The sequence below is a fragment of the Doryrhamphus excisus genome, linkage group LG18, assembly GCF_037039965.1.
Source record: "Doryrhamphus excisus strain RoL-2023G ecotype Guam linkage group LG18, RoL_Dexc_Guam_v1.1, whole genome shotgun sequence".
NCBI lineage: Eukaryota > Metazoa > Chordata > Actinopteri > Syngnathiformes > Syngnathidae > Doryrhamphus > Doryrhamphus excisus.
In genome coordinates, this window is record NC_136374.1 from 17557239 (window position 1) to 17581016 (window position 23778).

The window sequence follows — 23778 nt, forward strand, 5'->3', positions numbered from 1 at the left end:
TGTGGGAAGGGAATGTAGTCAGTATCAGTAATGTTCACGCAGGGATGTATAAACAACTAAAATAAGTCAAATTCCCATCAGTCCTTAGTGATGAGTCCTCCAACAGAGAAGTGTGTTAACCACAACCCATTTATGACTTATTAAACACCATCATAGACAATTTCATAACATTATATCAAGTACTCATCCTGGTTGCAACACCAAAAACACTCCAAAGAAACTTCAGTGTTGACCGAGCAGCTTGAAGCAGACACGCCCATCAGCGCCCGGCTCGGAAGGTCTACTGGTTTCACTTAACTGAAGAAGGTTAAGGTCGTGTTTGTGTTTTTTAAAGTAGCCATGGATGTGCAGGTTACAGCCTAGCCTAGCGTGACTTCTGCACTTCGCTGTTTGGAGTCCAGATGCGTTTCTGAGGGCTTGACTGATCGGTTGGGCGCTGTCCGAACGGAATGTGTGTACTGCTGGTTGAGCAGACGGACCTGCCTGAACAAGTTGTCCAAGTGGGATTGGGAACGGGCAGCAGGCAGACCAGAGACACACGACCAAAGTCGCAAGCTGACTTCTTCTTTCTCTTTGGGCTTTTCTCTTCAGGGGGTCAGCACAGCAAACCAATCTCCTCCATCCGACATCTGTCTCTCTCACACCAACCAATGTCCTCCTTCACTGCATCCATAAACCTCCTCTTTGGTCTTCCTCCACGCCTCCTACCTGGCAGCATCCTTCTACCAATATATCCACTATCTCTCCTCTGGACATGTCCCAACCATCTCAGTCTCAAGGCCTCTAACATGTAATGTCCCTCTGATGTACTCCTTCCTGATCCTATCCATCCTGGTCACTCCCAATCAGAACCTCAGCATCCTCATCTCTGCTACCTCCAGTTCCGCTTCCTGTCTCTAGACCAAACAACTGGTCTCACCAGTTTTGTAACAACACAAGCACGACATGCAGTAATATACATACAGTAATATACATACAGTAGTATGCATACAGTAATAAGCACTAATGTGCAAGTATGTGCAAGTTCAAGACTCTTCTGAGTATTTTGCAAACATCAACTGCAGACGAGGTTTTTCTGGCATAGTGACACGGCCTCAAATGTAATACCCTTCAATCATGTAGGCCGTTTGTGGTGTTTTAAGTGATAGCTGGAGCCTATCCCAGCCGACACCCTGGACTGGTGGCCAGCCAATCCCAGGGCACATATACACAAACAAACCATTCCCACCCACTTTCACGCCTAAGGACGATTTGGAGTCTCTAATTAACATAACATGCATGTTTTTAGACCGTGGGAGGGAACCTACATTAGAACATGCAAGATCAGACCTGCCATCCTGTGATTCAAGCCAGAAGCACCTGTTGTCAGACAAAGTCGGAGATAAGAAGATACGGTGTGACATGCAAACACAAGATCTAATTGCTATTTTTTATATTGGCGAGACATCAGAGGAGAACTTCCTGTCTGATGAAAAAAGTCAGTCATCCAGTTTGACTGCAGCTCGCCTGTGCAGGAGTTCCCATGCTTCAGTTCTCCACGGTTACGGCGTGTGTGTGTGTGTGTGTGTGTCGGAGGGCGTGTAGACGCTCTGACAGGGTGTTAAAGTCCACTGCGTCGGCATGCCACAACGCTGCAAGACGAGTGAACGCCTGTTAAAAGCGGCAAGGCAGCAAGGCAGCAAGGCAGCAAGGCAGCAAGGCAGCAATGCAGCCCGGCTTGTCGGTTGAAGGGCTTAGTGAGAAAGTTTGATGACATGCTTACTATCCTATTGTTCACATTCATGCAGGGTAACCGCATTCTCCGCACTTGGCCCGAGCAGGCTGCTTCCACGCATGACTTGCTTGCAGCCGCTGTGTGGAAGGGCGTGTCCCCCCCCCACGGCGGCCGCCCCCCCCCCTTTGTGCAAGTGTTGAAACGGTGAAGTTTAGATTACTATCCGAGCCAGAAACACTCCCTTAAAGACACACCTGCTGTGGGACGCCAAAACAGGTATGAAGGGGTGTGTTTGTGAGTGCACCCATTTTGGATTATGAGTCACATGGTTCATAAACTGAGTAGGACTTTGCGTGTTTGACCCGAAATTAAATTTCACTTTAAGGCCACGGAATACAATCACCGCTCGGTGACTTCATTCGCTTTAACATGCAGAAACTTGACATCCCCTCCAGACTTACTATGATCACATTCATTCATGAAATAAAATGACGCAACTGCAGAGTCTGGTGCAAAAAAAAAAAAAAACTGTGTTTCCTCTTTAGAATGCACATTATTGAGTAGTAGAATCTTTTTCTAACATTTCTGCAAACACCGTACTGGCAATTCACATACCCGTCTAACCAGTTATGCTCTTTAACACAACTGAATACTTAGCATTCTTTTTTTAAGATCTTGTTTTGTGCTTTTTTTTGTTTACAGTTTGCATGGTTATATTTATAAATAAATGCAATAAGCATTCATTTGATAGTTTAGCTGCTGCATGCATGTTTTGGCTTCTTTTTGGAAATAATATGAAACAGAACAGAAGGAGTCATTCATGTACAATCTTGGGGATGATTGAATTGAACTAAATAAAATGTACGTAAAACCCTTTCTGACAGTCGTTGCATTGCCAAGAAGGCACTCCACCCTTGCAGAGAGAAAGCATATTAGCTATGGAGATAAAGAGGATATGCAAAAACAAGTTTTGTAGAATCTGCATTATTTATTGTGTATTATTATGTGTATTATTATACTTGTGGCTCAGCAGCAGTACAGTAAGAACAAGGGATCATTCATTGTGGGTTTCTTGTTGAGTTTGCTCACCAAACATTTGAATTCATACGAACAAGAAAGAAATGTAAATCTCCCAAAGGCACGGAGGGCTGGAGTTGCCGGGTAGGTTTTTGTTACCTGCAGCTGAGGCAGTGAAAGAAGAGTTTCCGGAGGCGAATATCGCCGTCAGCCAGCCATGCAAACATGTCCAACATGACAGGTCCAATTGTCTATTTTGTGAATTCTGCAATTCAGGCCTTTAGGTGTAAAAGTATTGACAACATGGCTGTCTTTTTTTACAACTATAGCTTGGGGGGGGCTGTGCATTTCATCCTTCAGTGGAAACAACACACAACAAATGAGCAAGTGAGACTTGCTGCGGCAATAGTTCTGCATAAATCAGAATATGCATTAATATGCATTTCATAAAAAAAAACACCCCATCTGATTAAAACATAAACATTGTCATTTTAGCCCTACCAATCACTCAAACAAGCAGTAATGACAGGGATTAACGTATGGATAGTATGGTTGGTATTATCAGCAGGTGTGGATGGATACCCTTAGCTTCATGATGACACATTTGTGTGGGTGTTGCCTTGTTTTTTAAAAACCAAACAAAAAAACCTCTTTGTATTGGAGTACTGTCTGCAATGGTAATCATGACACAACCTTCAGTCATGTGCTTCAACACTTTTGGCACAGCAGCTCAGGCCGAGCTATTAATAAGACACAACTCAAGACCACATTAAATCCATCCAACCGTATGCTGGAGCCTATCCCAGCTGGCTTCGGGCAAGAGGCCGAGTACACCTTGGACTGGTCGCCAGCCAATCGCAGAGCAATTTTCTGGTGAAATGGAAAAAAAAAATGTTGCAGATATAGGAACTTTGCAAATAAATAACATGTAGCATGAAGGTCTTACATAAAAAATAGTGGTATTTATTATTTTTCGATAAAAATTTGCATGAAAATTGGGGGGAAAGTTAAAGGGGAACTTGACTTTTTAAAAATTTTGCCCATCATTCGCAATTCAAAACGAGTTAATATGAGCTAGCTAACAACAGGCATCATGGGAAATACCTATTTTGATGCTCACAAAAAAAACTCAAAAACACGGCAACAGTGTTCCATTTACATAACTGACTTCTATATTAACCTAGCTACAGCAATATTATAATTGCTGCAGCTAACATGAAAAACTATATTTATCTGGCGCTTCGCTAACTGCTCGTATCAGCGTCACTCACAGACGGAGGAGTAGATACCTAGCTCTCAATTTCGCTACAAAGAGTCAACAAAATACTTGTTTGCCTAAGCATTTTTTACACGTGCTGGAAGACACAGCAAGTATGTGTATCAATGCACAGAGAAAATAGGTTTGGGTAGTGTTTTAAATCATCAAAATATGACAAGATACTGCAACTACTACATGTCATCATCAGTGTACGTGTTAATGCATGATCACAGCACAGATATCAAATGATGCAACGTAATTAGAGTTTTTTTTTAGAGGGCTTCATAGTCGAAATAGGTGTGTCCCAATGATGAGCCTTTTTATCTAGCTCATATTAACTCATTTTCTTGTGTTATATGCACAGAAAAGGGACAGAAATGGTGCAGTTTGAAAAGTTCCTTTTGCAGCCGCTCACACTGACTGTGCTCATCACAAACTCCACCTTGCATGATAGAATTTTTTTTTTCCTTTCATCATTGCTATTTAGTATGAAGAAGCCAAGCCTGCCAAACTACACCACAAAGGAATTTCCACACCCACTTTACACATACTGCAAAGGAACAAACTCTACATTGTAAGTTTGCCTGCCTTGTGTTTCCATAAGGAGCCACGCTATGAAAATACATCCATGGGCTGTTTTATTAAACCATACGCCAGTAAACACATTTGGCCATGCATCTGGGTTTAGTGCATCGTTACAGATGACGTGTCAGGGGTTGCAAAGACTGCATAGTGGCAGCAACAGAGTTTCCTTTTAAAGGCACGCTTGGAGTTTGGCCTCTTGAGAAATGCATGGAAGCAAGCTAAAGTTACACAACGCTGTACTTATCTTTCCTGTTAATCACAAAAGAAAGTCTCAGAAAAAGCATTTTCAACAATACAAATTTGTTCCAAGTAAAAAAAACGTGATGAAATTAGGATTGCCATAGTTGTGTTTGCTTGGGAATAATTGCTTACTCACGTTTGGTAACAAACACATGTGAAATTTGACACAATCTTATTGAGACACGAGATTTTCATCTTTATGCTACCAGAAGCAAAAATTGATTGATAATGCTAAAACATTTCTGACCAGATTATCATCCAATGAACATTTTATGTCCTCCAATTAAAGCGTCCGATTGTAAATCCACGTTTATTGTGGCCTCTCAATAATTGCACTGTTGCACCCTGCGTTGATTTATTGCCACCCAAGTATGTGCAGTGAGCACGATGGCCTTTCGCTGTTGACAAGCTGCCACATGTTTGCATACAGAAAAACTCCACAGTGCGACAGAAAGCTTGCTAGATAGTGAACTCTTTGCTTCTTTTACTTTAACTACCTAATTTCAATTGTAATGAGGAATTGTTATGACTATCCAACATATTCATTCATCTGCTTTGGTTTGGTCCTTCATCGTCCTATTCTAGAAGCCATCTTATCCATAAGAGCGTACCGATGCATTTGCCAGGCGACCCCGTCCTGCTTTCACATTGTTCTCAATGCAATATTTCTAACTTGCACAGTAAGCAAATCTGCACATAAATATTCTGCAAATAGTTGTTGGACAGCTGATACTTGAGCTTTGGGGCAAAGTTCCACACCATGGTAGAAATGAAAGGCATGTGCATGTGAAAAGTTAGGGAAGAATGAAAAAGAATGCCGGCCTCACCTACAGCAACATCGCAGGGGGAAGAAATAAATGTGGTAGTGTTCGGGAACGGAACAAATGGGTGTGGTTACATTAAGTGGAGCAACCTGTAGAGCCAAAGTTCACTCACTCTTTTTTTTAGGGAGGATTGTTTGAGCTCGAGAACAAGAGCACAATCAGGAGCCATCAAACATTCCAAGGGGCCATGACAAATGGGAAAATATATATGGATTTAATATCCACATTGACCAAAAATAAACTGCCATTATTGACTGACGACCCCACCATAACTACCTGGAATGGTTTGGTCCACTACGACCTTTGCAGTCAGCGGTTAGAGGTCAGCGGGTAGAGCAGAGTGAAACGATGCCGCTAATTCCAAGTAAAATAACGTCTGGGATTGACTCGTTTTTTTGTAGCCTAGCCAGCCTGAAATAAAAAATGAAATAAGCTAGCATGGAGTTAGCATGCCGTGCCTCCATCTGACTCACTTTTTAACCAATGTAGCTATTTGGGTATTAAATGTAGTTATTAAATCAGTTGTCCCTCCCCCATGGAGCAGATTTAACAACAAATGAATCACCCTGTTTCCCCAGAGTTTTACCCCTCCCTGTCCCAGTGAACAAGGTGAGCAAATTTGTGTTCAATGACATGGCGCTTAGTTACAAAAAAGAAAATTCTACTTTATTTTCTTGTTGGCAGATTTTTAAAAAAGTTTTATTTTTCAAGTCTTCCATTAATTAAAAAAAAACATTTTGGAATTTTGCAAAATTGCATCAAATAGTGCAGGGGTCACCAACCAGTCAATCGCAAGCTACTCGTCGATTTTTGGTACTTTGCTGATCTATCAGGAGAATTCATTCATTCATTCGTTTTCTACCGCTTATCCTCACGAGGGTCGTGGGGGTGCTGGAGCCTATCCCAGCTGTCTTGGGGCGGGAGGCGGGGTACACCCTGGACTGGTGGCCAGCCAATCCCAGGGCACATATAGACAAACAACCATTCACACTCACATTCATACCTATGGACAATTTGGAGTGGCTAATTAACCTAGCATGTTTTTGGAATGTGGGAGGAAACCGGAGTACCCGGAGAAAAGTCACGCATGCACGGGGAGAACATGCAAACTCCACACAGAGATGGCCGAGAGTGGAATTGAACTCGGGTATCCTTGCTGTGAGGCCTGCACGCTAACCACTTCTCCTCAGCCACCATCGCTCACTCACAACACTGGTGTTTTTTTTTCATGGGGCCCAACCCTGCACCCAATCCAGTCAGCCTGATGCTGATGGTGCAACTCCCTGGCACCAATTCATTTGCTCCTTGTTGCAACATGCCTTCATCCAAAATAGGTTGCCAGCAGCCTTCACTGTCGTATGCAACGCTTGACCTCTGTTCCTGTCCTGTCATGACATATCAGCTAAGCTGGGCTCCAGGTCCCCCTTTACCCGGGACACAATGAGCACTAGGGTAAAAGGGAGGAAGGGTGGACCTGACTTATGTGCATCCGTCCAGCCATATTGTTTCTGTATCGACTGCAGGACATGAGGCCAAACTCACAGCTGAACGTGGGGAAGATGTTGGGTACAACAATGATAAATAAATCCATGTGATGCTTGCACGGAGAGTCAAAGCTGTCATTGTGGCTGACTGAGATATGCAAACATGACGGGATGATTACATTCTAGATAAAAAGCCCTAGTGAGCCATCTTGAGTAAGCAATCGATTGCAAAAGGCCGTTAAAATGAAATAGACTGTTCAACTGATCAACGGATCCAAAATGGAAGACTAGCTAAAAACCTTCGTAAAACCTTTCTGTTGCCATCTGACGGTTATTGGATGCACTCAGCATTAGTAGCATTGTGGCTAGGATCGTGCCGTATCGTTGATTAAACCTTAACTCCCTGTCAACCTTTGCAGAAGGGACAAGATGTGTTACAACGGCAAGGTTGACATGCATGGACCTTGATAATACAACAAAACTATGAAGCTATTGACATACAATATACAATATATATTTGTTAAATTGTGTACTTTGATATTCCTTTCCACACCAAGCTAAATATTTGATTAGGACCATTCTTGTTCAACTCGATTAGGAGTGATTAGTTCAAGCAGATGGGCGGGGCACGGACCTGGGAAGATTATTTGAGATGTTTTCATTTTAGTTTGTGATGCAAAATAAGCTTTTTGTTCAAATATTCTCCCGTGCACGGATAAAATATTTTTTTTGGTGCTGACCCAAATCAGGACGGCTACACTAGTTTTCTAAACATTCCTAATTATGCAAGCGGAGAAAGTGTCTGCCTCCATTTTGGGCAGACAGATAATCAACAGACATTTAAAGCACTCAATGAGTCTTTGTTCTCTTACATAACCACGTTTTCTCTCTGGCAACCTCCCACTGCCGTCCTCTCAGCTTTTCCCAGTGTAGGGTGTGTCCCGGCTTATCTTGCGACAATCCCTCCCTACCTGTTTTACAGGACCGGCCGCTCCTGCTCACAGCCAGAGGCATGTAGGCTGGGAGGGAGGGAGGTTGGCCAGTAAAAGTGAAAAGACAGGTTGGAATGAGAAGGTCCTCCCACCCCCGTGAGCTCAGCTCCACCATAAAAGCAGGACTACCTTTCAGTCAGACACTCAGAGGGACTTGACTCTCCTTTGAAGGCTCCACATCTTCAGTTCTCTGCTCAGCCGTGACAGCACAAACAACCCACAAAATGATTTCTGCAAGGAAGTCCTACTCCGTCTCAGGTGGCTCCTCAATGTCCAGAAGGTCCCTTGCCGGACCCTCAACTGGCTACAGCATGAAGAGAACCAGCTACAATATCGGTTCCACAGCTGGTGGTTTTGGAGGTGCCATGAGTATTGGCATGGGTGCTGGCATGGGTGGTGGCTATGGCAGCTCCATGAGCTCCAGCTCGTTGATGGGTGGTAATTATGGATCCGCAGGCTTCATGCCTGGCCAAATCACCTCCGTCACAGTCAACCAGAGCCTGCTGGCCCCCTTGAACCTGGATATTGACCCGTCCATCCAGGCTGTCCGCACCCAGGAGAAGGAGCAGATCAAGACCCTCAACAACCGCTTTGCCTCCTTCATTGACAAGGTGGGTTCCCTTCGTCTTGATAACGGTGAATGTCAGTTTGTGCAGTGTAACGTGGTCACATGGTCGGCAGCCTGCATAGCACAGGTGCCAATCATCTAGTCTGGCAACAATCATCCAGTTTGCGTTGGATCCATCAAGACGCCTCAGTTCGCAACTTTGCCCAAACTAGAATTGATTTTATTCCTGGGAAACCGGAAGGCATGCGATTGCTGCACCTTCGGGAAACACAGCTTGAATTTGACCTGGGACTCTGTTGTCCAATTCCGCCGAACACAGAAAAACTGCAACGAGAACGCCCACACTTCCGCTTTGTCTTCCCTGCTTTACCTGCCACACCCGTGTTTTATAGCCGGCTTGAGCGTGGCCGTTATCGCCAAACGAGGCGTTCATGACTCGTCAAATCCAAACATGACATGCCTTGCACAAAGGACGCACCACAGATAACTTTAACAACACTTGGGCAACGTGCAGCCAAAGAGATGTTACGTTTTTATACATGCTGATTGGAAATGTTGTGTCTTCCCGTCTTCCCAGGTACGTTTCCTGGAGCAGCAGAACAAGATGCTGGAGACCAAGTGGAGCCTCCTGCAGGAGCAGACCACCACCCGCTCTAACATCGACGCCATGTTCGAAGCCTACATCGCCAACCTGCGCAGGCAACTCGATGGGCTGGGCAACGAGAAGATCAAGCTGGACGGAGAACTGAAGAACATGCAGGGCATGGTGGAGGACTTCAAGAGAAAGTGAGTGTTGATAACATCTAGTGATTGTGGGTTTTTGGGGGGCGTATGAATTCGAGTTAATGTTGTCCTGTGTTGCTTTAGGTATGAAGATGAAATCCAGAAACGCACAGCTGCAGAGAACGAGTTTGTTCTCCTGAAGAAGGTAGATTACAGATTGGATCCAATCCCATTTCAACAACATCCTATTGTGAATCGATTTTTAAAAATCATGCAAAATCATTTTCCCTGCAGGACGTTGACGCTGCCTACATGAACAAGGTGGAGCTGGAGGCCAAATGCGATGCTCTTCAGGATGAAATCAACTTCCTGAGGGCCGTCTACGAGGCCGTATGTCTGATTATTTCACGGTAGTCCAACATCAGGCTTTAGGATTTGACTCTCATGGACCAACCTGCGGTTCTGCAGGAGCTCCGTGAGCTGCAGTCCCAGATCAAGGACACCTCTGTCATTGTGGAGATGGACAACAGCCGTAACCTGGACATGGATTCCATCGTGGCGGAAGTGCGTGCTCAGTATGAGGACATCGCCAACCGCAGCAAGGCCGATGCAGAGTCCTGGTACAAACAGAAGGTAAGAGCATTGCTGAGAAGCATTTCTGGTGTTTTATTTCCATGACGTTGTTCAGATACCATGATGCGTTGTTCATCCCCATAGTACGAGGAGATGCAGTCCTCTGCTGGACAGTACGGTGATGACCTCCGCACAACCAAGGCTGAGATTGCTGAGCTGAACCGCATGATTGCCCGTCTTCAGAATGAGATTGAGGCCGTCAAGGCCCAGGTACAGAATACTCCATGAACATCTAAAGGACTTTTGGAGTGTTTCTAACTCCTGATAACCTTTTTCCAGAGGGCCAGCCTTGAGGCCCAGATCGCAGAGGCTGAGGAGCGCGGTGAGCTGGCAGTGAAGGATGCCAAGCTCCGCATCAAGGATCTGGAGGAGGCTCTCCAGAGAGCTAAGCAGGACATGGCCCGCCAGGTGCGTGAATACCAGGAGCTGATGAACGTCAAGATGGCCCTGGACATTGAAATCGCCACCTACAGGAAACTGCTGGAAGGAGAGGAGTACAGGTAGGGCCAACGTTCAATGCTTTTTACGATTCGAATGCTCCGTCATCAATTTGAATCATCACACAATGAATCGTGATGTCACGTGTCCCCGTTAGACTGGCCAGCGGACCCTCAAGCGCAACCATCCACGTGCAGCAGAGCTCAGGAGGCGGTAAATTCTCGCCTCAGTTTTTATCGATTGAATTGAAAATCCCTGACAAACATCGACTAATACTCGCTCTTTGACTGCAGGATTCTCCAGTTCCAGCTCTGCTGCTGGCGGATTCGGCTACAGCGGCAGCAGCAGCATGGCTGGTGGTTATGGCGGCAACCCGTCTGGTGGTTATGGCAGCTCTGTCACCAAATCGTCAGTCACCACCACCAGCAGTTCCAGAAGATACATTTAAGAAGTAGAGCAGTCCCTCTTCTCTTTCTGAAACTCTTCAATTTGACCAAAATCTGTGGACCGTATCTCGGTGCAACGCAATATCGACAGACAGCCTTAAAATACGAGATTTCCAAAAATGCTAAGAGTAAAGATAAAAGACTGGCCCGTGTTACACTGCCACCAGTTGTGTTCCAAGAATCACTGGGTCCGTTTCAAACGTGTAGGTAACCATCCATCGTCATTTAAGAGTTCCTGAAAGTAAACGTGGTCAGGTCAGTTGCAACGCAAAGTGGGTCTTCCTTCGGCACTGACATCCAAGACATTGGAATGGCAAAACAAGGCAATGGCGGCTTAAAATAAGCAAGGGAAATATTTGCATATCCACGCACTATTTTGTACAACAGATGAAGTGCTCTGAAATAGACGGACAGATAGAACCATGCTCCGATTCCTCGACACAAGTCTCCAATTCTCTCCAGTAAAAACAGCAATTGTTGTCATTTCTCGTAATCCAACCGATGGAGGCAGTAAGTGGGAATACTACATGTTTACAACTAAGGTGCAGGCTTTGAATAAAATGGTTACTACCTGGTTTGTCTTTGTGGGTCTGCCAAATAGTTACCTTCTTTATGTAAGACCTCATTGCCATGATGCTTCCATGATGTTGACATCGGATTGTTTTTGTTAAGGCCTCTTTGCAACATGACAGATGACAGTTGCCACAAATAACATCAGCAATAAACCTGAGTACCCAATCCCTTGTCTTTGTCTCTTGAAAGTGTCCACAGGATGGTGGAATGTTGGGTTGCATTTTTCATATTCATGAAGTTCCTGCTGTCAACAACACTTTATTACCCAGAATGTACATACATGTCTTATTTATTCCAAGCCGGGAAGGCAGAGACAAGGTAGACAGTGCAGACCTGCCAACATGTAAGCATTTTTCTTACTCACACAACGAGACCCTTGAATACGCTTGTGGTCTTTGCTGCTCTGCAGGGAGACATTTTGCTGGTTTGGCTGGTTTCAGTTCTCTAGTTCCGTCTGTCTGAAACCTTGTTGTTTTATTGATTTCAATACCTTTTATTAGGCACTAATTAGCACTAATTATTTGGACACAAAATGTGTTTGGTATGCTCACTGACCCTTGGCTGACATACACAAGTGAAGCCAATCATGAGAAAGGGTATTTAAGGTGGCCAATTGCAAGTTGTCCCCATCATGGTTTAGGGGTAGGATACAAAAGTTGGCCGGATATTTCTGCCGTCAAGTTCCATTCTGAGGAGCATCGTGAGGAAATGGAAAACTACAGGTTAAGGCCTGGAGTGGCAGGCCAAGAGAAATCTCAGATTAGCAGAGGCGAAGGATGGGGAGAACTGTCAAACTCAAACCCACAGACCACCAGACCAGCTCAGAAGACCTGGTGCAGATGGTGTCCCTGTGCACTGTGCTTTTTTTCATGCCACAAACAAAGTCGCTTGAGTGATGCTAAAGCGCATTCGGACAAGCCAGCTTCATTTTGGAATAAGGTGCTATGAACTGATGAAACTAAAATGGAGTTATTTGGACATAACAAAGGGTGGTAGGCATGGCGGATGAAAAAAAATCTTGAAAATGATCAGGGGTGCCCCATATAGCAGTTCAAATAAAAAAAAAGAAATCACAGAAAATAATTGCACTGATCTACAACGTGGCAAATGAGCTAAAATTGGATGTTATGTTAAGCCTACAAGCTCCCACATGTTGATTGGTAGAGGCCAATCCTCTTGTTGCGTTGACTAGTTTATACAGTACCTAAAAGGACAGCTTACTTCAGTAGTATTGTTGTTTTAACCACACACGGGTGAGCCTTTTTTTCAATGTAATCCTCAGAATTAAATTTAAAAATAACTGCTGTCAGAGGTCATGCCAAATACAAGAAAGACTGTGTCGAATTTTCCACCGCAGGGTGATGCGTGATGAGTGCGATGATACATGACAAATAAGAAAATCTCCCCTGGGTGTTAAAACTGTGCTCACTATTCACAAGTCCCTGCAATGAATGTCTGCTCACAAAACATGACCTGCACTCAAGTGCATCTCTTGACTGTTCATGTTTAGTGTTGACTAGAATACTAATAGTCTTTATTTGTCCTACATTTTTACAGCAATGAGTGGATGTTTGGGCTGCAAACAAGAATAATTAAAAAAAAACACAATATCATGTAATGTGAATGTACATTTAAATGTCTGCTTTGGAAGTAAACATGCATTTCATTGGAATGGGAACGTATCGACTTTCTCACTGATGCCGACTCCGGCCTTTCTCTTCCTTGTTGACATCCTTGTTATCTCAGGCCGCACTCAGTTCATACAGCTCAAGTCCCTCATCAGTTACTGCAGGTGTGCCTCAGAGCTCTGTCATGGGTCCCCTACTTTTCATCATTTACCTCTTTCCCCTTGGCAATATCTTCAGAAGGTTCAATATCCAGTTTCACTGCTTTGCTGATGACACCCAGCTCTACCTCTCCACTAAACCAAAGTCTATACTGCCTCCCTCCTCCATCACCCACTGTCTGTCCGAAATCAAATTGTGGTTCATCACAAACTTCCTTAAACTTAACAGCGACAAAACAGAATTCCTTTAAATTGGAACAAAATCACTACTTTCAAAAGTTTCACCCTCACCATCTCCCCTTGCCTCCAGGTCAAGAGTCTGGGTGTCATCCTGGATAGCAAACCTTCATATGAATCCGTATCAACAACATCATCCATTCTGCTTGCTTTCACCTCCGTAATATCAATCATCTCCGCCCTTCCCTTACTATCCATGCTGCTTCCATCCTGATCCAACGTCTGGTCACGTTCCCCCATACGTCCCTACATAAACTCCAACTGGCCCATAACGCTGCTGCCCGGATTTTAACCACAACGTCTTCATTTCATCACAGCAACTTCATTGGCTCCCGGTTCAGCAGAGAATAGAGTACAAACTCCTTGTACGTACGTTCAAGGCCCGACGCAACCTCAGCCCTCTGTACCTGACTGACCTCCTCCACGTTGCCCCCCCCAGCTCGCTCCCTTAGATCCTCCTCCAAAGTCACCTGTTGAAGACTGCATACTCACTGTGCCTTGGCTATGTCGTTTTTATCCTTGTGTTGTTTTTCTTCTGTGTCGTGTGCAGTGTCCTTGCGTTTTTACAAAGGAAAGCCGCTTATAAATGAAATATATTAGTAGTATTATTACTACATTGGAGAAGAACCTGGTAACTACTACAACACAAATACAAATCGGTCATTCCTTTTCTATGCAACACTTGTACGGCAGCATTCTAGTCCAGACATAGAACTAGTTTTACTGCATTGATTCGAAGCGAGGAATTTTAAAGGTTTGCAAAGTTGCGTAAGTGACAAATAGGCTGTGCTTGATATTTCAACCATTTCTTCGTCAATCAATCCTTAGCCGATTGATAACGCCGCAATTTGCTTATTAAGGATTTTGGGGGATTCCAGACGAAATTCATCACTAGTTCACTACAGTCTTTTGTGGAACGGTAAACCCAGCCGGGCTTGCAGGGTGTGTGCTCAGCAGAGCACTCGTGGCAAAAATAGTGTGGCGTCATTCCAGCACAACCGTGTCAGCTGCCAATCAGTTGGATTAAGAAGAGGAACCCAACAACAACGGAGGACATCCAGCACCCGGCTGTGGCGGTGCTTTGGATTTTCCATCTTCTATGCTGCTTAGTTAGGGTCACAGGTATGCCGGAGCCTATCCCAGCTCCGGGAAGAGTTGAGGTACGCACTGGACCGGTCGCCACTCCATCGCGGGGCACATATAGAAAAAGAGAGCACAAACGCAAACACGGGGAGAACACGCAAACGCCACACATAGATGTCCAATGGAGAGCCAAAACCAGATCTTTCAGTGTGGCCAACATGCCAACCACTAGTACACCATGCGGCACCATGTTGACATAAATCTTATGGGAAATTCATATGCATTCATAATGCGTTGAATAATATTGAATATCAACAACAAATGTAGCTTCTCCCCTCCTGTTTACGAACCTTCTAATTGCATCAACCAACTTGACATTCCAAGGGTCCAAAACATTCCTTCACCTCTTCACTTTGGCCTCGGGCTTCATGAGTTGATTGAAACTTGACCTGAAAGTCAAGCCTGTGTTTGATATCCCTGAATGGAAGTACGAATGATGAGCCTTCGGTGGAGTTCCCCAGGTCACTTTATTCCAAGGTGCCTTGTCACTAAACCAGCGTATCCAGCAGATCACCCCTCCAAAGTGGACTGGCCTGGTCTTGGACTCACGCAGGAGGTTGCCTGATGCTTTCTGCCTCCTGGCTGAGGGGTGGTGTATTACATCTATATATCTGTCTTTGTGGAGCACCAGTCAGTGGCATCTATGCACCATTTGACTAATAAGGGCCTGAGAAACTTGTCAAACTTGAAAATTGAAGTGATACCCAAGAAAGGAAGAGATGTTTTCCATATTCAGTGATCCAACTCATAGAGTGCCATGGTTGAATAGTAATGAAGAGCAAAGTGAAATACTTTCTTTCATGATATTGAACAAAAAGTAGGAGGGAGGGGGGTGGGGGGTCCGTGTTGACTGAAAAAAGAAAGCCATTTGACATGTTTTTCAGGATGGGCCACTGCGCACAGCCAGAGGCATGTACCCTGGGTGGGAGGGAGGCTGGCCAGTAAAAGTAAGAGGACAGGTTGGAATGAGAAGGGTCCTCCCCCATGAGCTCAGCTCCACCATAAAAGCAGGCAGACCTTCCAGTCAGACACTCAGAGGGACTCGACTCTCCGTTGAAGCCTGCACATCCGCTCTCCGCTCGGCCTCGACAGCCTCAACAACTTCAACATGATTTCCAGGAAGTCCTACTCCGTCTCCGGCTCCAGCAACAGCTCCAGGAGGTCCATGGCAGGACCCCAAGTTGGCTTCAGAAGCAGCTACACTCTTGGTTCCTCAGCTGGCGGTTTCGGTGCTGGTTTTGGCTCTGGCTCATCCATGAGCTCGAGCTCGATGATGGGTGGCGCCGTTGCAGCGGGATGCTTCGTGCCCCCCCCAATCACCGCCGTCACGGTCAACCAGAGTCTGCTGACCCCCCTCAACCTGGCTATCGACCCCACCATCCAGGCTGTCCGCACCCAGGAGAAGGACCAGATCAAGACCCTCAACAACCGCTTTGCTTCCTTCATTGACAAGGTGGGTTCCTTTCACTTCCCTGGATCCGTTTACGCTTTCTCTGTCAACATCACTACTTTCTTGGCTACCTGTATTTAGAGTACCTTAAAATAACTCTCATACAACGCAAACCCTGGTAGTACTTTTGGTGCCATCAAGGCTGTGATGTTGTGGAGTATAAACGGTAATTGCCAAGTCAAAGTCATGACAAGTGTTGTCAGGAAGTGTCCAGGAGTTGGGAAAGTAGGGTGTGGCTATTCCACACATGCCCGTAAAGGTGGGTGGGGCCTTGAACGCTTCATGGCCCACAAAACAAACAACACTACTTTTACTCTTTTTTTTTTAGCATCATGAATATTCTAGAAACTAGCATAGCTTTACAAATATTAATCATAAGGTTAAAAGAAAAATACTCCAGCAGCATATAATTTAGGTTCTTATGTATTATTAAATGTATTCAAATTATTTCAATCTTTTTTCTTTTTAAAATTTTAACGATGTTTTGTGTTTGTGTCTTCCCAGGTACGTTTCCTGGAGCAGCAGAACAAGATGCTGGAGACCAAGTGGAGCCTCCTGCAGGACCAGACCACCACCCGCTCTAACATCGACGCCATGTTCGAAGCCTACATCGCCAACCTGCGCAGGCAACTCGATGGGCTGGGCAACGAGAAGGTCAAGCTGGACGGAGAACTGAAGAACATGCAGCTCCAGGTGGAGGACTTCAAGAGAAAGTAAGTAGGATGTTTATAATATATTTAATAATATATTATTACATGAACTTAAGTAGTTATTAGAATGTAATAATGACATTAGAATTGAAGATATGGTTTGTTGTTTGGTGTTCCTTTAGGTATGAAGATGAAATCAACAAGCGTGCAGCTGCAGAGAACGAGTTTGTGCTCTTGAAAAAGGTATAAATTATGTTTTTATGATACCATACGTGTATTAACGCAAAAAAAAACCTTTCCCTGCAGGACGTTGACGCTGCCTACATGAACAAGGTGGAGCTGGAGGCCAAAGCTGATGCTCTTCAGGATGAAATCAACTTCCTGAGGGCCGTCTACGAGGCCGTATGTCTGATTATTTCACGGTAGTCCAACATCAGGCTTTAGGATTTGACTCTCATGGACCAACCTGTGGTTCTGCAGGAGCTCCGTGAGCTGCAGTCCCAGATCAAGGACACCTCTGTCATTGTGGAGATGGACAACAGCCGTAACCTGGACATGGATTCCATCGTGGCGGAAGTGCGTGCTCAGTATGAGGACATCGCCAACCGCAGCAAGGCCGACGCAGAGTCCTGGTACAAACAGAAGGTAAGAGCATTGCTGAGAAGCATTTCTGGTGTTTTATTTCCATGACGTTGTTCAGATACCATGATGCGTTGTTCATCCCCATAGTACGAGGAGATGCAGTCCTCTGCTGGACAGTACGGTGATGACCTCCGCACAACCAAGGCTGAGATTGCTGAGCTGAACCGCATGATTGCCCGTCTTCAGAATGAGATTGAGGCCGTCAAGGCCCAGGTACAGAATACTCCATGAACATCTAAAGGACTTTCGGAGTGTTTCTAACTCCTGATAACCTTTTTCCAGAGGGCCAGCCTTGAGGCCCAGATCGCAGAGGCTGAGGAGCGCGGTGAGCTGGCAGTGAAGGATGCCAAGCTCCGCATCAAGGATCTGGAGGAGGCTCTCCAGAGAGCTAAGCAGGACATGGCCCGCCAGGTGCGTGAATACCAGGAGCTGATGAACGTCAAGATGGCCCTGGACATTGAAATCGCCACCTACAGGAAACTGCTGGAAGGAGAGGAGTACAGGTAGGGCCAACGTTCAATGCTGATTCGTTGCTTCATGAATCATGCATTCATCTATGAATCTACGATGTTCCCCTGATTAGACTGGCCTCCGGACCCACCAGTGCAACCATCCACGTGCAGCAGAGCTCAGGAGGTATGTTTGATATTTTCCACCTTCAAAATCATTTAAAAACCGCTCCTAATATTTGATCTTCTGCTCTAGGAATGTCCAGTTCCAGCTCTGCTGGTGGATTTGGCTTCGGTGGCGGCATGTCTGGTGGCTATGGCAGTTCTGTCAGCAAGTCCTCAGTCTCCACCAGTTCTAGAAGATTCAACCTTTAAGAAGAACACCCATCCTTCTTTCACATTAGCAAAACCGTCAGATGCCCACGGCCACCAGCTTCTCCAAAGAATCCCTGGGGGTGTTTTGTCATTCATCAGCAATCATTGCAGATCCCTAAACATGCAGAGAGGCCCTCATAGAAATGTGAGTGATGAGAGTGGAAACGAACGATACCATTAAAAACATCTGAAAACCCTTTTGCTTTTCTTTTTGGCACTGGTGTTAAAATGCTGGTGTATCAAATAATATGACAGAAGCCACCACAAACTGGGCAGGAGTTATCGGTGTCGGCCTTACTTCACCCCAGCACACCTCTGCCACTGCCTGCTGCAAATCTCGACAGTCTCAGACGATGCTGGGGGGGTTGGCAGCCATGACTAAAATCCCTGACGGTCTGCTGCGTGTGGTGAAAGGCTCCTATTATGTAATGTTACAATTTGTAAGACGTGCCTGCCCTTTTCCAAACAGGAACTGTCGACATTGCACCTACATTGTTTTAAAATCTAAAGTTTTGTCCTTCAAATTTGGACAATAAAGCATTATCGTCCGTGCTCACTGCATGCAGATATGTCATGCTATCATCAATGCTCATTGTCTTAGCATTGTCCTGGTGCTTTTTCTTCTTGTGTTAACAACATACAGTAGTTCAGTCCGTGTCTTCCGTGCAAGGTGGTATCTTGGAGGATGAGGATGGTGAAGACAAGAAGAGACAAAGTGTTTTTTTCCCTGGGGTGCTGACACCAAAGCATTCAGCTGGTGGGAAATGATAAATGTTCAAGCTAATGATAAACTCTAGGAAGTCAGGTCCTGTTCTAAGAGGTGGTTATGGATCACTGATGCACGGCTGGGCAGCCCAGATAAGACCTGCTCTCACCTTTGGGTCTACGCCATTTGTGTCCCTTACACTTCCACAAATGGTGGATAGTCCAAGGTGAAGGGTACCTCACGTATAGAAAATCTTTTTGTTGTTGGGTTGGGGACCTCCTAATGTGTGACAAGTGTTTCCGCAAAATGGTGCCATGTTTTAGGTGGACAGAGATGTACTATATTCAGGGGGGGTGGGGGTTCAAATGGGCCCACCAGTGAAATGTACATGTATATTTATGTCCTTCACAGGATAATAAAAAATAAACCATATATTAATAAAGATCAAAAAGACCCAAAAAATGCAGAGACGACTCATTCAAGAGGTCACAAAAGACCCCACAACAACATCCAAAGAACTGCAGGCCTTACTTGCCTCAGTATCAAATCAGATGTTCATGACTCCACCATGAGAAGGACACTGGGTAAAGCAGCTTCCAGAGTCCCAAGACCAAAACCACTGCTGAACAAAAACAACATTAAGGCTCGTCTCAGTTTTGCCAGAAAATGTGGTGACCTTTAGGAAAATACTATGTGGTCTTTTTGGAGAGTAACGCCGCATTTCAGGTAAAGAACATCATACCGACAGTAAAATATGGTGGTGGTAGTGTGATGGTCCGGGGCTGTTTTGCTGCTTCAGGACCTGGAAGACCTGATGTGATAAATGGAGCCATGAATTCAGGAATCAGGAAGTGCTGGACATTGATTTACAGCAAATACAGTTGCAGTTTGGCTTGTCCATCAACTGACACCCTTAAACTGAGCGTCCCTATTTCTATGGCCTCCAGTACGTTTTCAGCTCAAATGTCATGCACTGCCAGTCACCGTCAAGCGAAAAAATTACGTCATTTCACAAATACTGTACCTATCTGCACTTATTAGACGTTGGTACTTGTTTTTGTGTACTTTTTAGACAAATTCAGACAAATTCCGCAATCATTCTCCGCTGTGACAGTGATGGAGGACTCCACCTGGCAGGAGCTCCTGGTATTAGGTTATCACAACATAACATAACATAACCTAACCTGGTGGCTGCACTTGCCAACAGCTGGCTTAAGCGTTAAGTAAGATGAATGAGCCCAGATTTTATCAGCTACTAAATATCTACAAGTGGAAAAATGGGTGATTGTTCCTGCTTTCACTTTGCTCATTTATCTCAAGTGGTTTACTAAAATCTCCCCTATTTTTCTGGAACATTGTGGTGTACTCTACCGGGCTTGTTTGGTATTTCACACATTAGCATACAACAGAAATGAGAGCCTCGGGCCACCAAACAAGGAATTCCGTCCATGAAGACAATGAACAGAAAAATCCAGCCTTGACATAACCTGGTGTCTAATGTGATGTTAAACACACTTACTCTCAGCAAACATTCCATCCTTAAAATATCAACTACTGATTATTTCAGTGCAAAGAACACTTTTAGGTTCACTTAACTGGCTTTATTGTGTCTTTGCGTCGTCCTACACTTACAGTCGTAACCTCATGCGGTCAGAGCCTCCAAAGTGTGGCAATGTTCTGACATGCAACAAAGGGAAACCTGTTTGCCTTGTTTGCAAATGCTTGGACTGTGTCTATAGGCATAAGCCACCTTTTTACTGCACGTTACAACTTGTGTTGTGTAGACCCGCAACTGTATGTATGCATCCCTTCCGAAGGGACGACTGTATCTTATACAGTACCACAAGGTAGATCCTAAAGGAGTAGTTCTCATTAAACTGTGGCGTACTAGTGCGGTTATGCAAGGCTGAGGTGTCCATACCTGTGCTTCAGCCAAGTCCTTCTCCCAGGGTCAAACTGAATCTCCCGTGCTGTCACAGCAGCTTCTCAGATTTGCTTCACCGATGCGCTTGAAAGACGTGCTTTATTCATTTTAACTGAAAAGCACCGGAGAGGAAAATGATTGTCACAAGAAGGAATGTCGGTAAAGAGTAAAAAGGCACTGACAGGTTGTTGCGTTAGCATGCACTGGGGAGGAAGATCATGACAGAAATGAGGTAATGTACGCACAAGACTGGAGGCGATACAACATTATTTATAGTGCATGGCATTTCTCCAAATACTCCGATTACCTCCCACGGTCCCCCAAAATGGAAGGACTTGAAATTGCCCTTCGGTGTGAATTCTTATTTGTCTTTGTGTGCTGGATGATTGACTAGCGACAAGTCCAGGGTGTACCTCCCCTCTCATCGGCTGGGATAGGCTCCTATGAATGAACTGGCAGCAACGCAAACTCTACACGTTGTGCTTGACGACAACAATACAATAAGAGTTATGTAATTTGTGCACATGGAATTTTTTATTTGTTTAAGTCGAGTAGGGGCTTAGAAGAGATCCTTTGTTGCAGAAAAAATCACAGAGGACATCTACTGGACAGGTGTGGTACCACAACACTATATTACACGACTATTATAAAGTTGACACAATTCTGCATATTTTAATGAAGCTCTAATTAAACGTTACAGGTACATATGACATCTGTAACATAATGATGATGATTTGTACTTTGATTTTGTACTTGAAATCGCCTTACACCATTTAAATCATATAAATAGTCTGTATTAATTTGGTCAAAAACCTTTAATTGTTTCATTGTTCCCACATTAACTGCATTAAGACGGGGTTGTGTTAAATTGCATTATAGCACCCTCTACTGTTCGTTAAGGGGACGTACGGCTTATTTTCCATTCTGTAATGAAGACGCTAGGTTTAAAACAACAACACAAAAAGAGCATTTTAATTTTAATCTAACTGGGGTAGTTACTAATATTTGTATGGAAGAGAACTGCATAAATGTATGTAGTGTATTTCACCTGTAAAACGAGTTGTTCACCATCCTGTTTTCACGTCCATGCTAAAGCTAAGTTTAGCTTCCTCACACGCTTGCGCAGAAGGTCTTCTGTGGGGGTAAGCATAGTATAGTTTTATATTTACCAAAAGTCTTGTCAAAGTATCTTCAAGTGTTGGAAAATGTTGAGTGACTTGATTGATTGATTGGATGTGTGTATGTTCGCTTTTATGCGTTACTTCCTGTGATTAGACTCTTATTTTGTAACTATTTCCTCCTTTGCCCTGTTTTCTGTTTCAGCTGCTTTACATTAATACAAATAAATAAATACAATTAAGAAAACTAGAAATGTGCTTGCCAACTAAGTCATGATTTAAAGGCCATAATAATTCTTTTCAAATACAAATTTATAACCATTATGGATTTTTTTAAGTTGCCTCTCTCTGTCACAGTGAAAATTGTGGATTGTGCATATATTTGTAAGAAGATAAACTTACTAAAGAGTAAGAGCAGGGGATCAAATACATACAGTACTTCTACCTCTCCATTAGAATCTACTAAAAGGCATAGTTCGGATTTTGTGACATGGATTTGTATGACATTCCCATCGGCACTGTAGTGCATCAACAGTCATTTACCCCCCACTGTCCTGTGAGTTCTGGTTGAATTTCAGTGATGAGGAATGTGGAGGTACTAGTTCCGCTTACTTGGTAGGGCTACTTAAGTCAAAAGTTTGGCTTCTCCTAACAATATGGATTCAAAGGAGTCATACACTTGCATCACAAAAACGCCCCCTCCCTCAAAATATCTTCCCCATTTCTTGTTTATGCAGCTTTTCAAATACAGGCTTTAATATGGTCACCAAAGTTGATCTCTGTGATGTGAATGTGAATTTCCTGCGGTGAAATTGTGAGGTGGAAGGTATTAACTCGCCTTAAAACCCAGGGGAGACTGGAACAGCTTTTTTTTTATCTCACATGTGCAGATTAGAGGACTGCTGATGGTTTGCTGACTACATGGAAGAGATTTTCCGCAAGTAACTGGTATGCTCGGTTTGTATAAGCTGGCATGTCAAAGTAGCGTCAGTTATTACTATCATGTAGTAATGTTTACTGGAAATATGAGACCGACGGAGTCTAATCCCCCCCGCCCCCCACTTCCAAGGGTGTCAGCGTTGCCAAAGAGAGAATAGCTTGAAATTGCTTATTAATATCTACATGAGTTGCAAACATCAATCACTGCCTGAGCAGATTAAGCTTATCTGTCCCACAACAGGCTTGCTATTCATTCCGGGTCTTCGTGGAATCAAAAAGAGTTTGGGGAATTGTATTGAAAATGTGAAGAAGGAACACATTTAAGGAAAAACATAAAGCAGAAGCATAACCATAATCCAAAATAGCAAGTAAAGGGATTACAATAGAAATTGACTATTGATCAAATTCCTGTCCCTGAATTGTCTTGGCTTTTATAAGCGAACCAACTTTCACATTGTAAACATGCAATTTGCAAAGAAAGCGCAATAAAGTAGTACAAAAATAATAATCAACTGGTGATGACGCACTCAATGAGCCCAGTTTATATTTTCATTAGTGAGAATTTCATATTTTGTACTTTACTTAGTTCTTATGCGGATGTTTGTGCCACATAGAAAAGTGCAGCTTTCCCAACTGAGCCATTGTCAGCATTATTTCATTGGATTCTTATTTGTGAATGTATTACCTTATTCATTACCATAGACATAATTATACGTTTTTATAAGCCTGAACGTCCGATTCCAACAACGTATTTAAGAGTCTTTTACAGAGGCAACAGGAGGTGCTGACACAACCCCCCCACAAATAATATTTCATTTCATAGCAACCTTAAGCTTTAAAAATGGTCACAAGATGGCAGACTTT

The 23778-nt window shown here is 44.1% G+C and overlaps 2 protein-coding genes and 1 long non-coding RNA gene across 3 annotated transcripts in view; 2 read left to right on the plus strand and 1 right to left on the minus strand.

Annotated features, from left to right (window-relative positions):
- Positions 1-22065, minus strand: part of LOC131105846 (uncharacterized) — a 34620-nt gene extending 12555 nt beyond the window's left edge. The window contains exons 1-2 of the long non-coding RNA XR_013630274.1: positions 21906-22065; positions 20855-20969 (exon numbers count right to left, since the gene is read on the minus strand). This is a non-coding gene — a long non-coding RNA (uncharacterized LOC131105846). The remainder of the gene's footprint in view (positions 1-20854; positions 20970-21905) is intronic.
- On the plus strand, positions 8191-11660 carry LOC131105841 (keratin, type II cytoskeletal 8-like). The gene is made up of 9 exons (XM_058054250.2): positions 8191-8725; positions 9260-9468; positions 9550-9610; positions 9700-9795; positions 9874-10038; positions 10123-10248; positions 10318-10538; positions 10634-10689; positions 10770-11660. Exons 1-9 carry the CDS (start codon positions 8339-8341, stop codon positions 10922-10924), a joined length of 1476 nt encoding a protein of 491 aa, XP_057910233.2. The 5' UTR covers positions 8191-8338; the 3' UTR covers positions 10925-11660.
- LOC131105842 (keratin, type II cytoskeletal 8-like) lies at positions 15685-18423 on the plus strand. Its single transcript, XM_058054251.2, has 9 exons — positions 15685-16114; positions 16616-16824; positions 16944-17004; positions 17068-17163; positions 17242-17406; positions 17491-17616; positions 17686-17906; positions 17987-18039; positions 18109-18423. The coding sequence occupies exons 1-9, from the start codon at positions 15770-15772 to the stop codon at positions 18225-18227; spliced, it is 1395 nt and encodes a 464-aa protein (XP_057910234.2). The 5' UTR covers positions 15685-15769; the 3' UTR covers positions 18228-18423.
- Positions 22066-23778: the final 1713 nt, after the last annotated feature.